General features: G+C 41.4%; 1 protein-coding gene across 1 annotated transcript in view; it reads left to right on the top strand.

Annotated features, from left to right (window-relative positions):
• The first annotated feature begins 4,058 nt into the window (after positions 1-4,058).
• Positions 4,059-21,364, top strand: part of CLDN10 (claudin 10) — a 59,074-nt gene continuing 41,768 nt past the window's right edge. The window contains exon 1 of the mRNA XM_051780674.1: positions 4,059-4,331. Within this exon, the coding sequence (XP_051636634.1) occupies positions 4,118-4,331 (214 nt within the window). The 5' untranslated portion in view covers positions 4,059-4,117. The remainder of the gene's footprint in view (positions 4,332-21,364) is intronic.

The following is a 21,364-nucleotide window of genomic DNA, read 5'->3' as shown; positions in this document are numbered from 1 at the left end:
TATAGTGTTTAATACTAATATAATTGTATTATTGTATTGTGACTGCAATGCTCAATTAAAAGCAATAAATTTGGAATGAGCATAAGACTCATGTTTCCTTCTCTCTTTATGTCACCCAGCACTTCATGACTTACAAGGTGAACAGCAAACACCTTAAACTTCAACTGCTTCATACCACTATAATCTGATGCCCTTTTGCTATAGCAAACTGTGAAATTGTCTTTTCCCTCAACTTTACCAATTCCAATGATTTCATTGCTCCTTCAAATTCCTCTCTAGGTGGTGCTTCAGCCTATGCATGCTACCTTGTTTACTCAGTTTCTAAATTGCATGCATCTGGCAGAGACAGCAGTACTTGGCACTCATCTGGAATGCATCCTTCCTTCTTTCAACACCATGTCAGACTTTACTGCCAGCTCTCAGTAACTCTTTTTGTGTTTGTGTAATTGGACCATCGTATTGCCATACAGCATAGCCCTTGCTTGTCTGACTTGAGTAGTGATGCCTCCAGGCATTTGATTTCTTCACCACTTTACACAATGTTTTTACTTCTTTGACTTCTCCAGAAGTTTTCAGTTACTTACTCTGTCTCTGTAACGTCTGGTTTTATTGCTTGTCCAACTTCTCCATTGTTGTTTAGGCCTCCCATAACTTCCTGGCAGTGCTCAGAATCAATTTGTATGGTCCACCTACTCTGCAGAAGGATTTCTTTGGCATAACTAATTATTTGTCTCACACTTTGCTGCCTCCATGCTCCCTTAGGTACCTCCTTTGCAGAGCTCTCCTTTCTCTTAGCCAGATAACATCAGGACTGATTTGCACTTAGGTTCTGGTTGGTTTTTTTTTTAATTTTACTCTAACTTTCCCCACAACTAATTCAGTTTAGCTAAGTGTGTTTGTCTTCACGAGGGAAACATATTGTCCACTGTCAGATATGTATCAGGCTTGGGAATTCATTCAGCTAGTAGGTTACAAGAACAACATAGGCTGAAGTCAAATTCACAAACTGAAAACTACGGCTTACCTTTGTAAACATTCTTGCCCTGCTACAAAAGTGTCAGCTGTGTTTAAAAACTGGCATTGGACCGATTTAAAAGAACAATATTAGTAGCAAAAGAAATATTACACGTTATTGACGCAGCATTCAATTAAACACAGAGAGCAGTATATCACATGATCAGCTAGTCCATTTGTGACATTTGGGGAAAATGGTTCAACAAAGGCCTGTAGCAAAATGTTTTCCCTTTTCCAGACCTGTATTTAAACAGTTCTTAAACTCATGGCTGTTTTCCAACTTTTGTCTGCTCAGTAACAGAGAAAAGAAGTTTTGAAATAATGGAAAATGCCTTTAACAGGTTAACTTTAAACTTTGCCTTGAACTTCTTAAATGACTGATTAACTTATTTCCTGACAGTTTATAGAAGAAATGAGGGTTGTAAACAGGACTGCTTACTTCTTTCTTATCACTTAAGTATCTGTTTAATTTATTCATCACTCACACACTAACTGCCTAGAAACAACACAGGGTGAAGTGCTTTTGACCATGAATTCCACAGAATTCATGCACTAGAAAAGAATCAGGATAAAGGCCAAGAAACCACTAAGTCCTACTTAAACTATGGAAGTGTAGTCTATGGTTCAAGTGGTGACCACAGGCACTTTCCAGTAAAGTTAATGGCTTTCAGTGTCCCACCAGCATGACATTCAAGACTGAGTATGTACTGGATGGGACCTTGGTAGACAATCATCTGAGAATGACAAGGCAAAATGACTTAGGAATTTGTATTGCAGTTTATCTAGAAACAGAAATGTGAAAACCCCTCCTAGCATGATATCAGTTTAAAAGAGCAAGGTCTTACTGAGGACACATCTCTGCCTTAGGGCAAAGTCACTAAGGAGCAGACAAATAGCCCAATCCTGCTGAGCCTGGGTAGCTCCTCACAGGCTATGTTGATAAGGCACACTGCTGTGTATAGCAAAAAAGAAGAGTATGGAGGAATGGATAATGTTGGCATCCAGTCTTCCTTGCTTTTCCAGTCCAAATGAGCAGCTTCTCAGTTTTAGGAAGATTTTTGGTGGTTTGGTTTGGTTTGGTTTTCATGGGATTGTTTTGTTTTGGTTTTGGTTTTTATATCAGTGAGAACACTCAGGGAAAGTCCAGAACAAGGCCTGAATTTAGCATCATATGTAAAACATGTCTTTGAGCTACTCTGAGCACTCAGCCAACATCACTGTCACTGAGCTGGTTCAAAAAAGTAAAAACGTACCTAATGACATGTCTTCTCAGTCTTTCTGTGCGCTAACACAGTCTTTGACAAACAAACAAAAAAACCCACCCAAAACCCACACCATTTTGTATCACAGATGTAGAAAAAAGAATAATCTTAGCTCTCAAAAATCTGCTTCAAAGCAGGACCCATTTCTGTATTCTCCTCTATACCCTTTTCAATTTCATGAAGAGATATATGAAAAATTACATGAAGTTTGACCCTTAGCATAGGAAAAATATGTTACAGGATTATTTGACAGCAATGCAAAATTGCTTCCTGCCTATGTATTATCATCCTCAACATTAAAACAGCCTGCTATATTATAATGTTGCTCTGTAGCAAAACCACTTTTCATGTCTTTCAAGCTGGCTGTGTTAATAAAAAAATTTCTGTTCACTCTAGATGTGTGGAATGTGAACATGCTAATTACTCTGAAAAGAAATTCATTCCTGTAGTGTAATTCTCTGGTCTGTACAGTCATCCTTTTGGGTCCTTCTTCTCAGTGCTGAGCCAAAGGCTCGTTAAAGTAGAAGTATCAGGTGGTGGTTCAACAGGATAGTCTCGGTGAAATTCCTCTTGCTGTTTATGTGGAATGTCAATGATTTTTTAGCATCCTTGATTAACCCTTCCTTGAGCTGTGAAAAGTCCACAGAAAAACTTCAATGCCAAAGTTCAGTGTGGCGTTTATCACAGCCATAACAGGGATAGTCAACACTAGAAGAACCCAAAGGTAAAAAAAAATAGACTACTCTTACTGTCAAAAGTGATGGGGTATGCTCAGTATGCAGGGTGATCTCATGTCATCAAATGGCATATAATAGCACCAAAGAGAAAAGACATGTTCTTCTTCAGAGAGGAGGACAAAAGGACCAGACAACGAGGAGAGGTTTAAGTACAGCTAGAAGCTGTCATCTTAAAAGAGTGAAGGCCACACATGTTGCAAAACTGTATGTAGGTCCCACACCAGTATTGGATAGTATACTCAGGAACTGGAAGTAGAATAGCTGTTTCACTGTGGTGGTGCCTACTACAAAGATTACATTTTTTTTTAATCAGTTACATTCTTTGAGAACTCTTCATGGCATGAGTTTGCAGAAGTTCAGTCAGTGGTAGGACAGATGTTGCTGCACTAGGTACTTCATGCAGAGCGTAAGATGCAGTAAGTTTTCTACACTGACTAAAGGAAAAGTCTCAGTGGGGGCTGAGACTCAAGGAGGTTCATTCTGCTGACTGCTGCAGCTGAATCACCACTCAGGGACCACTTGCTCTTTCTGTTGTTGCTCTAGATTTGCTATTCTACAAATACACCCACAGACAGTACCTCCAACAGGCTACTGTTTTAGAGCTGCTTGCATGGTGACTAGTTATGCCTGAATTAATTTCACATTTCAATGAGTTATTTTTCAAGTGTTGTGTGATCCTTCTAAAATGTTATGGTAATCCGTTAAATAGCACTGTACAGTTTGGACTCTGAACCTATTTTGCTAGTTGCAACGGTTGTAAGTTTCCAATTAACTAAAAATTAAGCATTAACTGGAATACCTTAATTGGAAAAAAATATGAAAACAACTAATTTTTACAATTAGAAATTAGCAAGTAAGTACTAGTAATTAGCTCCGATAAAGCTGTTCTATGACTCTCTTTCTAAACATTTGTAATGCCTAGGGCCTTTCTTAAATCAGTGAAGCATGACAATTTCTTTCAGCCACATTAACTTTCTGCAGCAAGTGGTACTGAACTTGTTCAAGTATAATTTGCTTATGTTATGCCTTTTTGCTTACTCACATGACTACAGTACTTTTCTCTCCACACAGTGGCATTACTAAGTCCCTGAGTTACAGAGAAACATGCTAGGAATACAGATTATAGCTTTCATATTTTGTTTCTGTGGGCTGGGAGCTGCTATTGCTGCTACTGCATCAAATGAGTGGAAAGTCACTAGTCGAGCATCATCTGTTATCACTGCAACCTGGGTTTTCCAGGGTCTTTGGATGAACTGTGCTGGCAATGCGCTGGGTGCTTTTCACTGCAGACCTCACCTTACTATCTTCAAAGTAGAAGGTAAGTAAGCATAATTTAACTGGAACATATGGAAAGCCATGTGTATTGCAAGATGTGAGCCTGAGGAGAAAAAGATTATTTTGGTTTGTGCAAGAGATTATGTTTAAAGCATTGTGATGAATATAAATAAAGGATCTTGTAGGCAGAAAATCAGAAACAACTTTTTAGGAATGATATGTATTCCAAGAAAGACAGTAAGCTCTACTCTGTGGTTGGTAATATGCGATAAGTACACTGGACATAGTTTCAGGAATACACTATCAGTATCAAACCACTGTTAGCAGAGAAATGGACTAAACTATCTTGCAGCTCTGATTTCCGTGCAAAAATAAGCATCCTGCTTGCTGGATGGCATGAGGGGGAAAGATAGCAAGGTTTGTGACAGATATTGATGCACTTTTTAGTATCCACACAAATTAGATAGCACATAACTGCAACAATGAATACTATGCAAATATTCATATGCTGGGAATTAAGTGTGTGTGTATATACCTGCTGTATCACAGGCTACTAATTTAACTTTAAAGATAAAAGGTGTGCTGTTCCAGAATGTCCGTTTTAATGGAAAGTGTTGGATTTGTCAGCCATCTATTAGAGTGTAAAAACAAATGGGGATTTCTTGCCTTATGTTAAAAACAGCTTTTCTCAGAGACAGGGACTAACTAAAAGTGTACTATGCAATGTGTTTTGCTCTGTACATAAAGCAGTAAATTGAGAGTTTTGTTTTCTATTTGCCTTAAGACACTAGGCAAGATGTTTTTTTCAGTGAAACTGTATAAGCACTCATGACGGCATGGGCAGAGGGACTCGTCTTTCCTGGATGTGGGCAGCACACTAGCAAGATGGAGTCAGACTAGAGTAGAGAAAAATGCATTAAGACACTGGTATTTTAGGGAGTCAGAAAAGAAATCCAGTCTAGACAGAACCAGTCCTCCAAAGCTTTTGTGAGACCAGAAACAAGCACAATTCTAAGATATTAACAGCCAGTGGTTGAACGAGATATAAAATGTACTGTTGCATGGTTGTTACCATATTACAAAGACAGGGTCATAGACTTGCATACATATGGAAACATAGAAACCTGGAGTTATTACAGATCCTTACCTTTTTTTGCCTCTCATGCCCCTGACATATCAGACTACATGCTGGAACATACAGATCTACCCTTACGCATACAGACGATATTGAGATAAAACTCGACCTCATTTTATACACCTTTTACTTCAAACCATCAAGAATCACACGAGGGATGTGAATGGATGAGAAGAGTTTTACTTCTTTTAAAGAATGCCATTTATCAAAAATTACTTAAAAGGCATAGAAACTCACACATACTTTTTAAAAGTGAATATTTTATCCTTGCAAATAACTATTTATGGATTATTTGCTCCAAGATTTAAAGAAAAAAAACCCCAGCTCTTCTTCTCAGGCATTGTTTAAAGCAATGTAAAGTAACTGAAACTACCATTATTGCTATTATTAGTAGTACAAAAGCTACTTCCAGAATAATCAGCTATCAGTAATCTATTTGCCACTTTGTATTGCTGCTATTATTTTGATCACTTGTTGATTGAAACTTGAATAAACAAAATATGCACGTTATGTGTGCATCCTTTAAATATATACTTAAGCATCTGAGTAAGATTTTGCTTATTTGTTGTTGAGAGTAACACAGACAAGAAATTCACAATAAATAAAAGTAGCGTACTCTTGTTAGAGAGTAATAAGCTGCTGTAATGACATTTAGAAAGTCTAATTTTAACTTGCTAGTGCAGGCACCAGGAAAGGGTAATGTTACATGTAGCATAAACACTACTGGGAAGGAGTGAGGTATTTAGTTTAGAAAATCTGCTAAACATAAACTCCTGATAATCTGAGGAAAACAAGAGTTCCACAGTGGAAGAGCTTTGCACTCTCACTCTGTCCTACGTTGTAAAACAATAAAATGCTCATGTTAAAGAAGTAATGAACTCTCATCTCTGTCCTCAGAGCTTCAATGTACCATCATAATTGACATACTGACACCAGGAAGGGCTGGCAATATAACTTTTTCTTCTGTGTGTTCATCTTTTTATGGAATCTATTTGCAATCTTCCCTATAGCCAAAGATAACTTACACAAGTTCCTCATTCCATTCCTATCTATCAGGTTACCCTACAGAAAGTATTAGCAGTAACAGTAACATTAGTATTATATTATGATATATATGTTATATCATAAGTCCCTTCTTCTCCAAAGCAGATTCATTCACTCATTAAAGGTTTGATTGCAATTTTGTGAGGATTTTGCAGGAGAGGTTTCTGCATTTAAGATATTTTTTTTCTTGTTTTTCACATCAAGCAAACAAACAGGCTCCAGAGGTCTTTCTTTGAGCAGTGTTACCCCATGGTCACAGGTAGTATGTAGGTATTTACCAGAACTGACTTTCTGCTAAAGACTAGTTGTGCTGATAGGAGCACAGCCAAGGCAATAAGAGCTCAGCTTCTGCAACCGAGCTCACATACAGATCTCAAGGGGTTCGTGTTTCTGGAAATCTATGTTAGCACAGTGTCCAAAGCTATCTGGGCTGTTGCCAAATGTACACGCACATTCACATGGTACAGCCACAGTGTGCTCTGCTGCAGTGACTGAAACATTCCACTGAAAGATCCTGGAGGGAGATCCTGAATAGTAATAGCTTTGTAGTTACATTCATTTAACGTAGTGTTTGTGGGAAGAAGCAATATCTTTTATTAAATCAACTGCTTTGGGAGAAATATGTAACAAAGTCATTCATCAAATCTGACACAAATACAACAAGCTTCAAGCTAAATATTATCTGGGAACATTGTCTCTTCAGTTAAGTTGGTTATGATTATCAGTGCATCAGAAACACTCATGGAAATTATATGATCAAAACCAAGGGACCATTACTCACAGACATAAACTCACACAGTCAATAAATACCACAAATTAAAACTAGCAGTGAGACAATATTGTTTAAGGAAACCAGTAACTTTTGATTCACTGCTCAGTCCTTATCAGTAAGAGAGGTCCACAAAGACCCTTCAGGGAGTGAGGCTGGGAACTAAAGCTCTGGATTTGTGGACTCCAAAAAGATACTGAATTTTTATGCCAGAGTTGCCACCCACCCTGCCTCCTGCTAACACCTCAGTACTCCACAGACAGTAGTTAACCTCTCTTCTCATTCCTCTCAATGTGTATAATTCTGAATTCTTACAATCACAGAATTAAACAGATTTGACAAGAACTATCTTTTAGCTGTCTAGCACTGCTTAGACACTTCAGTTATTTTGATTTTGATGATGCTACAGAGAGCTGTTTCGTTCACATAAAATACAGAATTGTAACTAGCAAACCGAGTTGTGTCCACATCCCTTTCCTATGACACTTCCTTAGTCTGTCAGGGCATCTTCTAGGCTTCTTCAAACAATTAGTTTGGCATTTGATATGCTTTGCCTGTGGCACTGTTTCATGTGCATTCTGGTTTTCCATGCCATGAGTTCAGGGAGGTGTACAAGAAAGCAGAAGAAATGTGCTTCCTTGAACCTTTGCTTTTTTGAGCCTCAGATCTTCTGCTGACATCTTGTCAGTGCCTCTTTTGATGGAGCATCATGGGTCAAGTAGTGCTACTCTGATGGTAGCCAACACAGAAAGGACAATGCCCAGGTGTTCTGGGTCACATCGGCAAGCAGATTCAGAGAGCCTTTTCATGATGCTGATGCTGCAATGAACCTAAACAGTGGAAGGAAGCTGAAACAAGACAACTGCTATTGCAGCACCTGTACCCGGAACAGCCTTCTGTAGTCAAACATCATTTGTGTTCATCAGGGTGGGGAGAGCAATTCCAGTCGTGCTTCAGGGTGACACTAGCAGCTTTCCCAGAGAACTCAACCTAGAGCAGGAAAGGACTGACTTGGGAGTGTCCCTTACCATACAGAAACTTGCGGCCAGGGAAAACACACTATCTGTTTTATTGCTACCAGTCGACGAGCCAGATATATGCACGGCAGCCAAGCCCAGGCTTCTCCTGAGCCTAAGGGGTGAGCACTTGGTGCTAGATCCCGCAGCGGCCAACACCACGGCTTTATGCACATCCTAAATCAGGTTGCAGGGGGTCGGGCTGCGTGAGGGTTGTGCTGCTGCTCCTCGTTGCTTGACAGAATCCCATGCCTGTTGCTTCCTGCCCGCCCGCTCCCCCGCTCCCCACTCCCTGCCCTCCCTGGTGCCGGCGGGCGCGCTCCTCTCTCCATGGTGCTGCATCAGCGGCCCCGGGGAAGCGCCGACCGTGCCCAGGGGTGGTGCAGCCCCGCCCGGGTGGGGACAAGCAGCTCCCTTCCCCATCTCCCTGGAAAGGCGGCGTGCCTCGGTCCCGGCTTCCCCTGGGTGAGAAGCCACAGGAGAGGAGCAGAGCCAAGGCAAAGCAGGAGCTGTGTGCGCTTTTGGGAGGTCACAAGGGGAGAGGGAGGGGCCGTCAGAAAGGGCTGAGTGGCTGCGGCTATCATCAGGGAGGGAGAAATCCACCCGGGAGGCTTTCTTCTGGCTGATGGCCAACCGCAGAGGATTCTGCCGAGAGATGCTCCAGGTAGTCACAGGGACAGAGTCACGGAGTCTCGTAGTTTAACCCCAGCTGGTAAACACACAGCTGCTCACTCACTCCAAACGCCCCTCCGTGGGATAGCAAGGAGAATCAGGAAAAGGTAAAATCCGTAGGTTGAGATAAGAACAATTTAATAATTAAAAAAAAAATAAAATGTAATAATAATAATAGTAATAGCAGTAACAACAACGGTAATAGAAAAGAGAGAGAGAGGAATAAAACCCAAGCAAAACAGGTGATGTGCAGTATAATTGCTCACCACCCACTGACTGAACAATGCCCAGCTCATACCTGAGCGGCGATCAGTCCCTTCCAGCCAGCACCCCACAGTTTATATATTGAACATGATGTTCTGTGGTATGGAACATCCCTTTGGATATTTTGGATGAGCTGCGCTTCCTCCCAGCTTCTTGTACACCTCCTGACTTGCAGAGCTTGGGAAACTGAAAAGTCCTTGACTTAGGACAAGCACTATTTAGCCACAACCAAAACATCAGTGTGTTATCAAAATTATTCTCACACTGAATCCAAAACACAGCACTGTAGCAGCTACTAGGAGGAAAATTAACTCTATCCCAGCCAAAACCAGGACATGGGGATCCAATATTAAGGTTAGAGGATAACCATGTCAAAGAACTTCCCTACAGCAAGCAAATCCTTCTAGGAAAAGTGCTAACTGAACGGAGGTATGATTGATTTATGTCCATTAGGCTGAGCCACCCCTCCAGTAAGTACCTTCCAATGAGTACAGCATCTGTTTGGGAATTTAAAAAATCAAAGTCAACACAGCATTGGCAAAAGGAAATCAATACACTAGAATCAATAGCTCATATTTGGGAAAGGTAACCATGAAACACAGAGAGAATTCTTCTTAGATTTTTTTTTTTTTAATGGCTTAATTCCAACGTATTCTCCATTTCTCAGCAAGCAGAAAGGTCACCTTTTGGACTGATTGAAATGCTCATTTCAGCATAGGGTCTTTTGTATATGCATGTGTATATGTATAGGATGTCAAATCCTGGTAATGAAAGTTTCTTCACTCTCACAGTTTGCCTCTCCATTGTAGCAAGGTTCTTTCCAAGCTCATGGCCTCTGCTTTGGCATCAGATGACTGAGTCTGCACTCTGCTCAAACGAGATAGCCTGATACATGTTTGGTTCCCAGAGGAGGTTGTTAATGCACTAGAGGTCATGAAAAGTCATGACTATATACAGCAAATATTTTTGAAATCTGTTATATTGCATATCATTGCCCACTCTCTTCTCCCCCTCACTCCCAAAAATGAAGGAATAAAGTAAATTAAACAGTCAGCCAAGGCAGTAGTTAGTCAGAGAAATAACGTGTCTTATTATTAGACTGGTTTCCAGTAAGAAAAGGAATTGATTCACAAGCAGCAGAGCCATTCAAAGAGGAAGAGAGACATGTTTGACTTAGCAGCCCCTGGCAGAACAGATATGAACTGAAGGAGAGGGCTAATTCCCATGTATTCAAGAGATTTTTTCCCCCAGGGAGCTCTAGCAGCAGCTTTGCAGTAGATACAGAGCAGAATCCAGGGCTTCCATGTGTTGGTCAATTCCAGAGGAAACATCCAGAGCCCTGGAACCCCCCAAGAGGCAGGACAACTCTTGGATCTCATCGCTGACATATAGATTAAAGATTTTGAAGTGGTTCTAAGGCTTCCTGCTGCCAAATTTTGTTTTCTCTTTGAATTCTTTGATTCCAAGATTTTAATCTACATGCTCTGAAAATCCATTAATCTAAACCACAATGAATCACTATTTATTCCTGTTTACTAAGAAGACTGTCTGGCTCTGGCCAATTACTTAAATCAGACTAGTCCAGAGCTGTGGGCAGACTGGAAAGAGATGTGCCTTCTGGGAGATCTGCAGCCAGAAAGATACATAGAGGGAGTCCAAGAACTGCAGGACCAGACTGCACAGGGCCCGATGGAAAATGCTGAGGGTGGAGGCTTTCACAGACCACTGCCAGTTCTGGAGAAATTGATGGCAAAGGACAAACTCTGGCCTTGCTTTAAAATCTTCAGGGTTACAGGAAAACACAAGATCTTACAGACCAGTCCTCCTTTTTAGCACATTCACACCTGGCAATTTGACAGCATCTCTGCAATCCTCTTCTTGTGCTATGAGCCTTCTGCCTTCTCACTGCACAAGGACAGAGGTTACAGTGCTGAGATTTTTTTCACTTTTGTCTAGACTTGGACAAGAGTAATGTGGCTTGTGTTTCCCTTCAGTTGTCCTTATAGATTTTCTCCACTCAGACTTGCCTTCATTTGAAGAAAATCACTGAGGGAACCTGAAAGGTGGAAAGTGCTGCTATTTGCTAGTGTGGTTCCTATGCAGCCGGTGCAAGGACAGGAATGCAAAGCTTGTTATTGAGGCATGAATAACAAAGCTCTTTCATCTTCTAAAACTCACGCCAGGATAGATTGTTATCTATGCTTTGCTTTTAGCTTTCTTTGATTACTAATACATAGCAGCAGAGAGTGTACTGCAAAATGAATAGGACTAAGCAATAACTGGTATGCAGCCAATGTCTTAAAATACCTCTGTTCAAACAAGTTTTGTACCCTGGTCTGCTTTGTGAGCACTGAGGTGGGTGTGGGGAGCTTTCCTCTGGCATACCTCGAGCAGCTGACAGCCAACGTACCTCTTCTAATATTTTTAGCAGTCATGCTACAACCAGAGCTTCATTCAAAGATACAGTCCACTTCATTTGCACAAGTCCCTGTGGAAGGAGGGGAAAGGAGACATGGCACAGCCAGCCGTGATAGGTGGATGGGTAAGAGAAGGAGACTGAAGTACTGAATTTGTGAATAATTAAAGCTGATGATTTTGAAATTCGCACTGCTGAGATTTAAGATTTTAAATCTTTAGTTTTCCATCATGGAGTGAGGCAAGGGGGAGGAGAGAGGCTGAGTAGCAAATACCTTGGGAGTGAGTATAGGGGAATGTAGAGAAAAAATACATGTACATAAAAATCTCTCCTGTGGATACCACATGGAGTTGGCTAGGCAAGTATGAGTCACAGGCCCACTGGTAGAGAAAACAAATCACTACACAGTCAACAGGGATATTAAATCCCTGTTAATCCCTTGTTATTCTATCTCTCAAAATACTTACACATAGTTTTGCAATGTAAAGCAAGATGCCAGATGAGCGCAGCCATTTTATTAAAGCTGTGCACATGGGATTCCTCTCCATATCCCACAAGTCCTACAGTATCTGATTATCCTTATAAGCCTTCTCTGGAGTAGGTGCCATGGGACTCTTTGGTGTTTTAGAGACTGGTCAATGTATACTCTTTGGTGTTTCATTGACTCAAATTAAATAAAATGCCTGGAGCAGAGGTGTTACCAGGGGTAACTCGGGACTTCAGATCCCAACTTTTTCAGGGTACTTATTATTTGACTCAGTCCAGATGCCAGTACTGTGAGGGACCTCTGGCTGTGCCCAGCTGATACCTGCAATACACTCAGTCTTCTCTCGACAGATGACATTGAAGCCTGGGTCTTCTGTATGGCTTTCCTCTTCAGGGATTCATTTCCTAAAACAGGAGAGAGCACATCACCTCAGATGGCTGTGCCTTACAGCAGGACATTGTTAAGTACCAGAGCACTTTTCAGCTGCTGAATTGAAAACATTTATATTTTCAATTAGGCAAAGTACATGCTGAAATTCAAGTACATGCAAAATCTCTTAAGAACATATCATTCATCTGGCCCTTTAAATACCTTGTGCTGGTCACCCGGACATGTGCCATTTACATTTCTCAAAAAGGACCTGAAACAGTTAAAAAAACAGAGGCACTAAAGACTTCTAAAGACCATGCCCAACAGTCTACTGATGTGTTCATTTAATAGTTATGTTTCTTTTTTGTATAGTTACGTTAACTTTTCTAAAAAAATTGTGTGTTAGTCTGGAGATAATTAACCAAGCTCTAGTAAAATACCTCCTGAGGCTTAACCTGCTTAAAGATAGAATTTTTAAACTCCACATCTGAGCTAAGATTTATGTTGTACTTTTGAACAGCTTTCCATAAATCAAGACTTCCATTTTATATTTTAAAACCATATACCATCAACTGAATATGTCATCAATCTTATTTTATTCTAGCCCCCCAAAAGATAATTACACAGACTCTATTGGTATTTGAAAGAATACAGTTGCATAACCTGACAGTCAAAATGAGAAGCAAAACTGTGTACTTGAAGATTCTCATGAATTTGCTTTCATAATAATACATACTGATTTTCTACCAGGTCCACTCTACTAATTTTTATAGTTGCTGTTATTTTTGTATCCAGCTAAGATGTGAGGCTACTCTTCTGCAGATACCAGTCAGACATAAAGATGTGTCTAGGGCTCATATTCAGGGCAATGCACGCTGATTCATATTTCCAAAGGAAACAAGAGCTCAGAAGTTCTAAATTTCCACTGCAGATGGAAATCCGCCAAAATCTTCTGTTATTTGGAGACTGCCTTTTCCTTCTTCACAAATGAATTCCTAAACAATAACACAGAATGTCACATAAAAGCCTTTCTATTGATATTTCATCCTGTAAGCCACAAAAGCAGAAACCAAACCCTAGCCAGGAAGAAACAGTGAAAGTGACTCACTAACCATATCTCAGTACAGTGTTTATTGGGTGACCAGGAGAACAGGACTCTCTGCAGGTACAAACAGCTTCTCCACTGCAAGTTTACCATGCACCCAAGCTGCTGCCCCAGGCTGGCATCCCATCCCAGCAAACATCACACCGCATACTGGGTGCTGAGTCAGCCACCTTTTGTTAATAACAGAAGTAGTTATCTCACAAATTGGGAACAGAGGTACTTTAAGTAAGTAACCATCATTAATGGCATCTGGCTTTTCCATAGCATATCTTTGATAGAAATGTTCCACCTTACAAAACAGATGATACAATTATATTCAAGCAAAACTAATGCAATAGACAATTTTACTTTAATTTACACCACCTTTCAACATCTTCATGCCACATGTAGTTTGGCTACTACAAAACCTCCAATATCATATTTACTTAATATTGTCCCTAGAAACTCAGTTCTTCACAGAAATTCAGCATTTTCAAGTGTCAGTGACTCTTGTACCTCAAAGTTCAGTCTTCCTTTGAGCAGATCCATTTGCCTGGCTTGGTGCAGGGCTGGCACCCAACAGGGATTTCAACCTTCATGAGTGCACCCTGTTCAGATCACAGCTCCTTGCAAAGATGACCTTTCAGTGCAGAAGCCAAAGCTTCTTCAACTTCCCTAATGAGCTGTGTGTCATCTTGCTAGGATACAAACTCTCCACATTGGATGTACCCAGGGGTGGTATTTGTTTTCCTTCCTGCCAGGATTTTGTGTCAATTCCTGCTAAGTCAGAAAGACTCCCTGCCATCCCACAAAGTTGGTGGCAGCCAGGGCTTCTCATCCCACAGTCCCAGAAGCTGAGAAGCACCACAGGCTGTCACTGCTCACTGAGCTCTGCTGAGAAGGTCACTGCCTGCAGCACTGTGAACATGGCATGGTGATCCTACAGGTCCCCTGCCAACCCCACGGCCTTCATCTTCTTTTGCTTTTTGCCATCAGCCCTTTTCTGCCAAGGGCATCTCCAGCTGAGACCACCACAGGGCTCTGCTTGTGTTTCTGGCTGACACCGGAGTCTGAGAGCAGAGCTACAGAGGGACCATCACATTACTGCTGCCTCTGTGTAGGTGTTTGAGATGGGTGCATCCTTCCAGGAGGCACAGGGAGCTGAGCTGGGGCAGAAGGTGGGATAATCAAAAGCAAAGAAATAATCTACAGTTGGAAATGTGTGTCCCTGGGGGAACAGGAGGCCCCATACAGTAAACCCACCTTCCCCTAAAGCAGATGAGGTTCAGTGCAGGGTTACAGCAGGAAATATAGAGATTGTGCTTCTTCAGCAGGAACAAAAAGCTTGTGCTTCTTCCGTTCTGTGTGTCTTGGGCATTTTCCAGCCTGTGGTCCAGGGCTCACTCTCAGAGGATCTCTGTTGGGTCTCCGTGGCTAGGACATCCCGTACTGCCATGGCCATACTTTGACCTGGGCTTCATTGGGGCTGCAGACATCCCCATCCCATGGCTCAGATAATTTCCATCTGAGCAGTAAAGCTCCCCTGCCCTGGCTGATGGTGGTGGTCCCTCTCAAGGGGCTGTGTTTGGCAGACTAGGTAGAAAGGCAGGAGGACAGATGGGTAGCTGAAGCCAGCATCCCTCCCTGCAGGCAGCAGTTACTGTCTGTGGGCAAACTCCTGCCCAGACATGTCTTAGGAGTGCAGTGAGGGGAATGGCTGCACGGGGTGGTGAGTTCTTCCCCTCTCTCCCCTCGGCATGCATGGAACAGAATACTCTCTGTGTTAACAGGAACAAGCATAAACATTTCCAGCCAAGGTACTTAACACAAGTCTTTTTGCCAAGTGGCTTCACTACCTTCTTTGGTTAAGGTTAAGAGAAATGTTGTTGCTCAAAGGAGAAAACAAGTGGAGGTGTTTTCCCCCCTCACCCTTCCTGTCTGCAAATCCAGGCATCTCTGGTCTGCAGTTCCTTATAAACAAATGAAGGAGCTTTTGTGAAGCCTGTTGATAAGAGGTACTCCACACCACCCCACATCCCACTGATTTTTATTATTATTTTTATGTATGCAGTAATATGCAAATGTTCAAGTGCTTCTAAGGTCACTCACTAGTTGTGCTGCAAGGTGGTGATTGCTCTGGTTACTGCAGAGACCTAAGGGCAAGCCCAGGGCAGAGTAGGACATGACACGTTGTCAGGGCCAGCTGATAAGATTTTCACTTGGTCAGCAAGATCTATGCGTGCGAGTCAGATATAACCCAGTGAAAGGAGAGTCAGGGAGATAGGAATGATTTTCTCCTGCACTCCTCTTTCCTGGGAACAGTTTGGAAGGAGATAAAACACCTGCAGAGAGGAAAGAGAGTCTGGTGTACAACAGCTGGGTCAAGGGGGAGGAAGAGAGCTGAAAAAATACAGGAGACTGCAGCCATTCAAAATACATAAGATCATTAGGAAAGCAGAAAATGATCTTGAGAGGTGCAAGGCTCTGCCTTGACCTGATGGTGACAATTTGGCCACGCTGTCTGTACAAGGTGGACCGGACCCAAGTTCTCCTCAATCTCAGCAAAGGTTAACTGCTCAACTGGGAGAAATTAGATAATTTCCAAAAACTTCCAGCATTTTAATCAAAAGAATGAGTGGGAGCTCTTATCTAAGGACTATGAGTGATTTCAACCACCCATTCTGTACAATTTTACCACCCTGGATAATCTCAAATAAAAATCTATGTCTAGCAACAGAGCTTCATGTTGTGCCTGCTTGCTTACACAGCCTCACAGCAGATAGTTAGAGTTCTTAATACTGAAGGGAAAGTACTGCTGAACAAGGGACAGGAACTAGGAAGCAAAGAAATGTATTTTAGATAGGCAAGGCTCCTGAGTAGCTCTTTAAAAGAAGAAGGAATGATGAGAAAAAGTCTGTTCCCAAAGAAGACTTATTTCTCTTATGCATGAATCATAAAAAGTGATTTTTGGAGCCAGAGACTTTTTCACTGGCATTGCTCACTTTTCTCAGTAAGTAAAAGAGATAACATTACTTCAGGGTCTGAACTTCACTGGGTTACATCTGCTTTCACTCCATTCTACCAACAGCAATCTTTTATAAATGTATTTATTTCTTTTTATTTTCCTTTTCTCTCAATATCTTTGCAGCCTTACTGTCTCCTTCATGCCACTAGCAGAGACAGGATCGTAAATTAGGTCAGTGCTATGTCTGACCTGGTAGTTGCTCTGGTAATGTTAAGTTTTTATAAGCTATCCTCTCCCTTGCCTCAAAATACCTACCTTCTCCTTTCTAAATAACTTACTGGAAACTCAACAGAAAAAAAATTCCCTCAAGCTTCTGGTCAGCTATGGGGGCTGTGTAGATGGACCAGCAGAGATCAATCCAATATCCAGGATCCTCTCAGTTGGAATTAGACAGCGCATCACATATAGATTGTACTATGTTGCAAAATAATAATAAAAACCAAACAACATGTTTGTAAAAAATCGTTTGTCTGTAAGGTATGAGGCAGCTTCTGCTTGGCCCAAGCAAAGCCTCTGCTGCAGTAGTGTGTTCAGTTTGGGTACTACACTTGAAGCGAGATGCAGAACACTTGGAAAGAGCACACAGATAAAAGCAACTAGAATCCCTCAAATTTACTAAACATGACCTATGAGGAAAGACTGGAAGAGTTAAGATTGTTTAGTCTAAAGAAGAGTAGATTAACTGCAGGTACAAAAATAGCCTCCAAGTACCTAATAAGTGGCTGCAAACAGGAAGAGCATAATCAGTTCCCTATGTCCACGGGTAATACCACAGGAAGTGGTGAGCCTGGAGGACCACAAAGCAGTTTTAGCATTCTACCCTAAAAGCAACTGCCCCTTTTTGTCTGTCTATGGGTAGCTTACCTCTAACTCTTAGCTTACTTTCGTTACTCTGCGGTTGTTTTACTCTGTGGTTACCTGAATCAGCTCAGCCTTATACTCTGTGGTCAGTTCTAGCTGCCAGAAGTGAAATGTGCCCTCTGATGTCCTCACCTCTTCTGTCTCCAGGACTTCCCCTTGCAGCCTGTTTAGGTGGAAAGCCATAATTGAGAAAATATAATTTATGAAGTATGTAGCCTTTGGGCTACAAAGGTCTTTTAGTGGATTTTTAGTCTGCAAAGGTCAGTTGGTATTAAATCCTCTTGTGCTTTTTAATACATATTTCCTACTTCTTGTCTGAATTTGGAGTGGGCGTTTTGCTCTGTGATTGCTGAGCGCTGAGCTCTGTGCAACACATTGGTGCCCAGGATTTGGCCTAGATATTGCTGAGAGATCTACAGCCCTAAGCAAATGCAGCATACTCACATTCATCTTATTTCACTTCTCTGTGCTATTTTTACTGTCAAACAATATTCTCCTAACATATCTGAATCAGCCCAAAATGGAAGGGGTTAGGGAGTGGGTGGGGGGCAGACAATATAGGCCAAAATCCTTGAAGTATTCAACCTTCCTTCTATTACATAAACATTTCGGAAGGTGTGGGCCCCATAGTTCTTCTTTCTTCCTACCTAGGAAATGCTGTCCTGCCTCATCAGGTACCTGAAGATGGATGCAGATGAGGTGCTAAAATTGCTTCACTGGATCTTAAGCAGAGGTTTAGGATTTGCCTCAGACCACTTTAGACATCAGTGGTGTAAAATGCTGTGTGTATCACAGGTGAATCACCCTGCAATCACCTTACGGTCTACAGGAACAGGGAATCCTGTCCCCTTTTAGGACAAGTTCCATCTTATACCTTGGAAATACCCGTATCAGGTCAGAGGAGCAGTCTAGACATGCCAATTGACAGTAAAGCAGATGGATAATTAGTGAAGGTATGGACATACTAGGCAGGATTCAACTGAATCCTAGTCTGACTCAGCAGATACCTGTGGGTGGATCCTACCCTACCTCAGACAAGTTGGATGTAATTCATGTCTAGAACTTTCAATCCAAACAAGAGTTTGTGCTTTTTGCACATGGTAAGTAATTTCCTTCTCTCCTTCTGTGTCCTAGTTAGAGCCCAGCACATTCTGCAACTAATTTTCCTGTATTTCACACCTCTCCTCTCTCCCAGTCTGTGCCGGAAGGGAGCAACACTTTCACCAAAAGCTGTTGCAGGGGACAAAACGCTGCAGCCTTTAAAATGTCACTGCAGATCGAGGAGCCCCTCTCCATGCCACATCACTCAGTCTTCATTGATTACACCTTTATCTGACCAGGACTCACACTGTCCCTGATGTGCAAAGCCTTGTCCCCATCTCTCTCCACACAGCCTAGGTGCCCCAATGAAAGCTATGTTCTTCTCTAGCCATAGAGTGGTGATGGGCATGAAAACAAGTCTCTGATAGGCATTTGCTGAGAGCTGGGATCTTGCACAACAGGTAACACCAACTATTTCAAAACCAGCCTGCTATATATTCCTTTGATCAAGCTCTTACATAAAACAGACTCTATGTGCACACATGTCCGCACAAAGTCAAACTGTTCCTCATTTTCCTTGTGAAAGACGCTTCATTTCTTGTAAGACGCTCCCCTAAGCCCAGACTGGTGGATAGTTACAGTGGGCAAAAAGGCTAATCAAGGGGAAGGGCTGTTTAAGCTCAGTTGTTTAAGGCTTTGTCATTACCAGGCAGCTTTTAGGAATCAATGGACATTTTCATGAAGTGTTTAATAGTTAGAGTTCACTGAGACTATATAAACCCTTTCCAAAGGAGCCCTTTGTTGAGATGTTGGCAATATATCTCTGGCTGCAGTCAAATAAATTAGTCATCAGATAAATCAGTCATGCCAGCTATGAGAGTGATACCAAAATAAACACAATGTTTTAGTCAAATCCATGAAACAAAAGGAACAGCAAATCTTATTTAAAATTCCCCCATGTAATTGATGCATAATTATACTTCTAAACATGAATGCAAGTATGCTGATCCAGAGTATGTGAGTATGAAGATTGTATCTTTGAAAGTAAACGGGGATCTCCGGATGCAATTAAAAGTAATTTTTGAGTTGCTGTTTCCAAGTTCCTACTGGCAAAATCCAAGAATTTCAAAGCCTGAGTAATTCCTAAATTACTGCAATTTTGATGCCAGGGAAACTCCACAGATTTTAGTGGAGTTACATCAGATTCAGACTGTATCAGGACAACAGAATTTATTCCTTTTAAAAATGGATTGTTAAATATCTGAAAAAGAAAATGTCAGAAAAAGTTTATAGAAATCACATTCTACAGGTACAACAACCAAATTTGGGGGATGTGTAACGTATGGGAACATCAATTGGGATAAGGCAACATGAGTGCCTTATCCCAAATGTGTTGCCTTAAGTAGTCTACCTTACTAGGTCTAAAATACACAATCAGTCTGAACTCTTTTAAATTTTTCTTGTCCTAAAATACAGACAAAATAATAACAGTGATATCCTTACAATTAGTCTAGTTATTCTTATGTTTAGCTCATATATTAATCATTATTGTCATATAAAATATTTTTAAAAACCTACTTCTTTTACCAGTGTCCTTACACCACTCTTTGGCAGGCCTGGTAATCTGGCAAAGGACCCAACTTCTGGAAGGGAAGAAGCAGGGCTTGTGAAAAACAAGCAGTGCACCAGGCAGCAGCTTGTAGGAGGGAAGAAGCACTGCTTCTGATTGGATTGAGGAAGTTAAAAATGTTGTGAGGAAGCTTTTCTTATCTAGTTAGTCTTTGTTTCCTAATAGCTTCTATCTCAGCCCAAAATATTACACTTTGGGTGCCTACTGTCAGATAAGTAAGCGGATTAACTGGCCTTGTGTATAAAGGCTGCAGTTCTCATGGGCTTTGGTTGCCTGAGCCTCTAAAATCAAGCCTGGAAGGGCTCAGGGGCAGTAGATACACTTAGTTTTGCAGCTTTGACATGAGTCTCCCACTGTCCTTCCATCCTATGCTTCCCTGAGCCAGTGCTGGCACTTGCCTCCTGCATAGCTGTGACCACCTCTGATCGATTCCAATCCTCCCCAGGCAAAGGGCAGCTGATGATCATGTCCTTCAGGAAGGAGACCTGCAAGGAAGGGAATGGCTAGAGTAGGCATGACTTGTACCCAAATACTGAAGCAATTAATCCATTTCAGCTCAGGTTGATGATGGGATGCCTAACAGAAGCAGTACAGAGAAGTCTCTCAGAGGTAGGATTTCCACTCCTTTCCATTACTGAGCATTTGTTTCCATGAGATACCACTCGCAAAAGCTAAAAACACTCTTCACTCACCAAATCCCTCAGTAGAACATATCCTAAAATTAACAGCCTTTGTCACATTTATTCACTAATGTTGTATCCAACAAGCGTAAATGAGAAAGGACAGGCCATCACTCCTATGCAAACTCACCAAATTCCACTGAAAAGAGACTAGGAAACAAACTTCAGAGGTATAGTCTTTGATGGAATATCCTCAAAGCAGAGAAATTTCACATTTCTTCACGGAAGTGTAGGAGCCTTGTTGAGATTTGTCAATGTGGCCAATAGTAGTTCTAAAGTTTGACTTACTTCTCTTTTACAGTTATTTCTATACTATTGAATTCTATATCTATGTGCTAATTCTAGCAATAATGCTGTGTTCTTTCTCTTGAAGGATAAAATTGTATTTGCATTGGAAAGTCTGTGCCACTTTCATTAGCACCATAAACCACACAAATTTTAGAACTAACAAGGACTAGAAGGAAAATATAGCCCCATAGGGTGCTTAGGTCATTTGTGAATCTGATTCTGCTTCCTGAGATATTTTCACCGCTTTGCTGATGGCCAGATATATTCATGTATTTGGGAGAATACATCTCTCTCA

This window comes from Manacus candei, unplaced genomic scaffold (assembly GCF_025592945.1).
Source record: "Manacus candei isolate 608988 ecotype Guabito, Panama unplaced genomic scaffold, ASM2559294v1 h1tg000014l, whole genome shotgun sequence".
Lineage (NCBI taxonomy): Eukaryota > Metazoa > Chordata > Aves > Passeriformes > Pipridae > Manacus > Manacus candei.
Note: the sequence above shows the minus strand (reverse complement) of the source record. Positions and strands in the feature narration are given on the sequence as shown.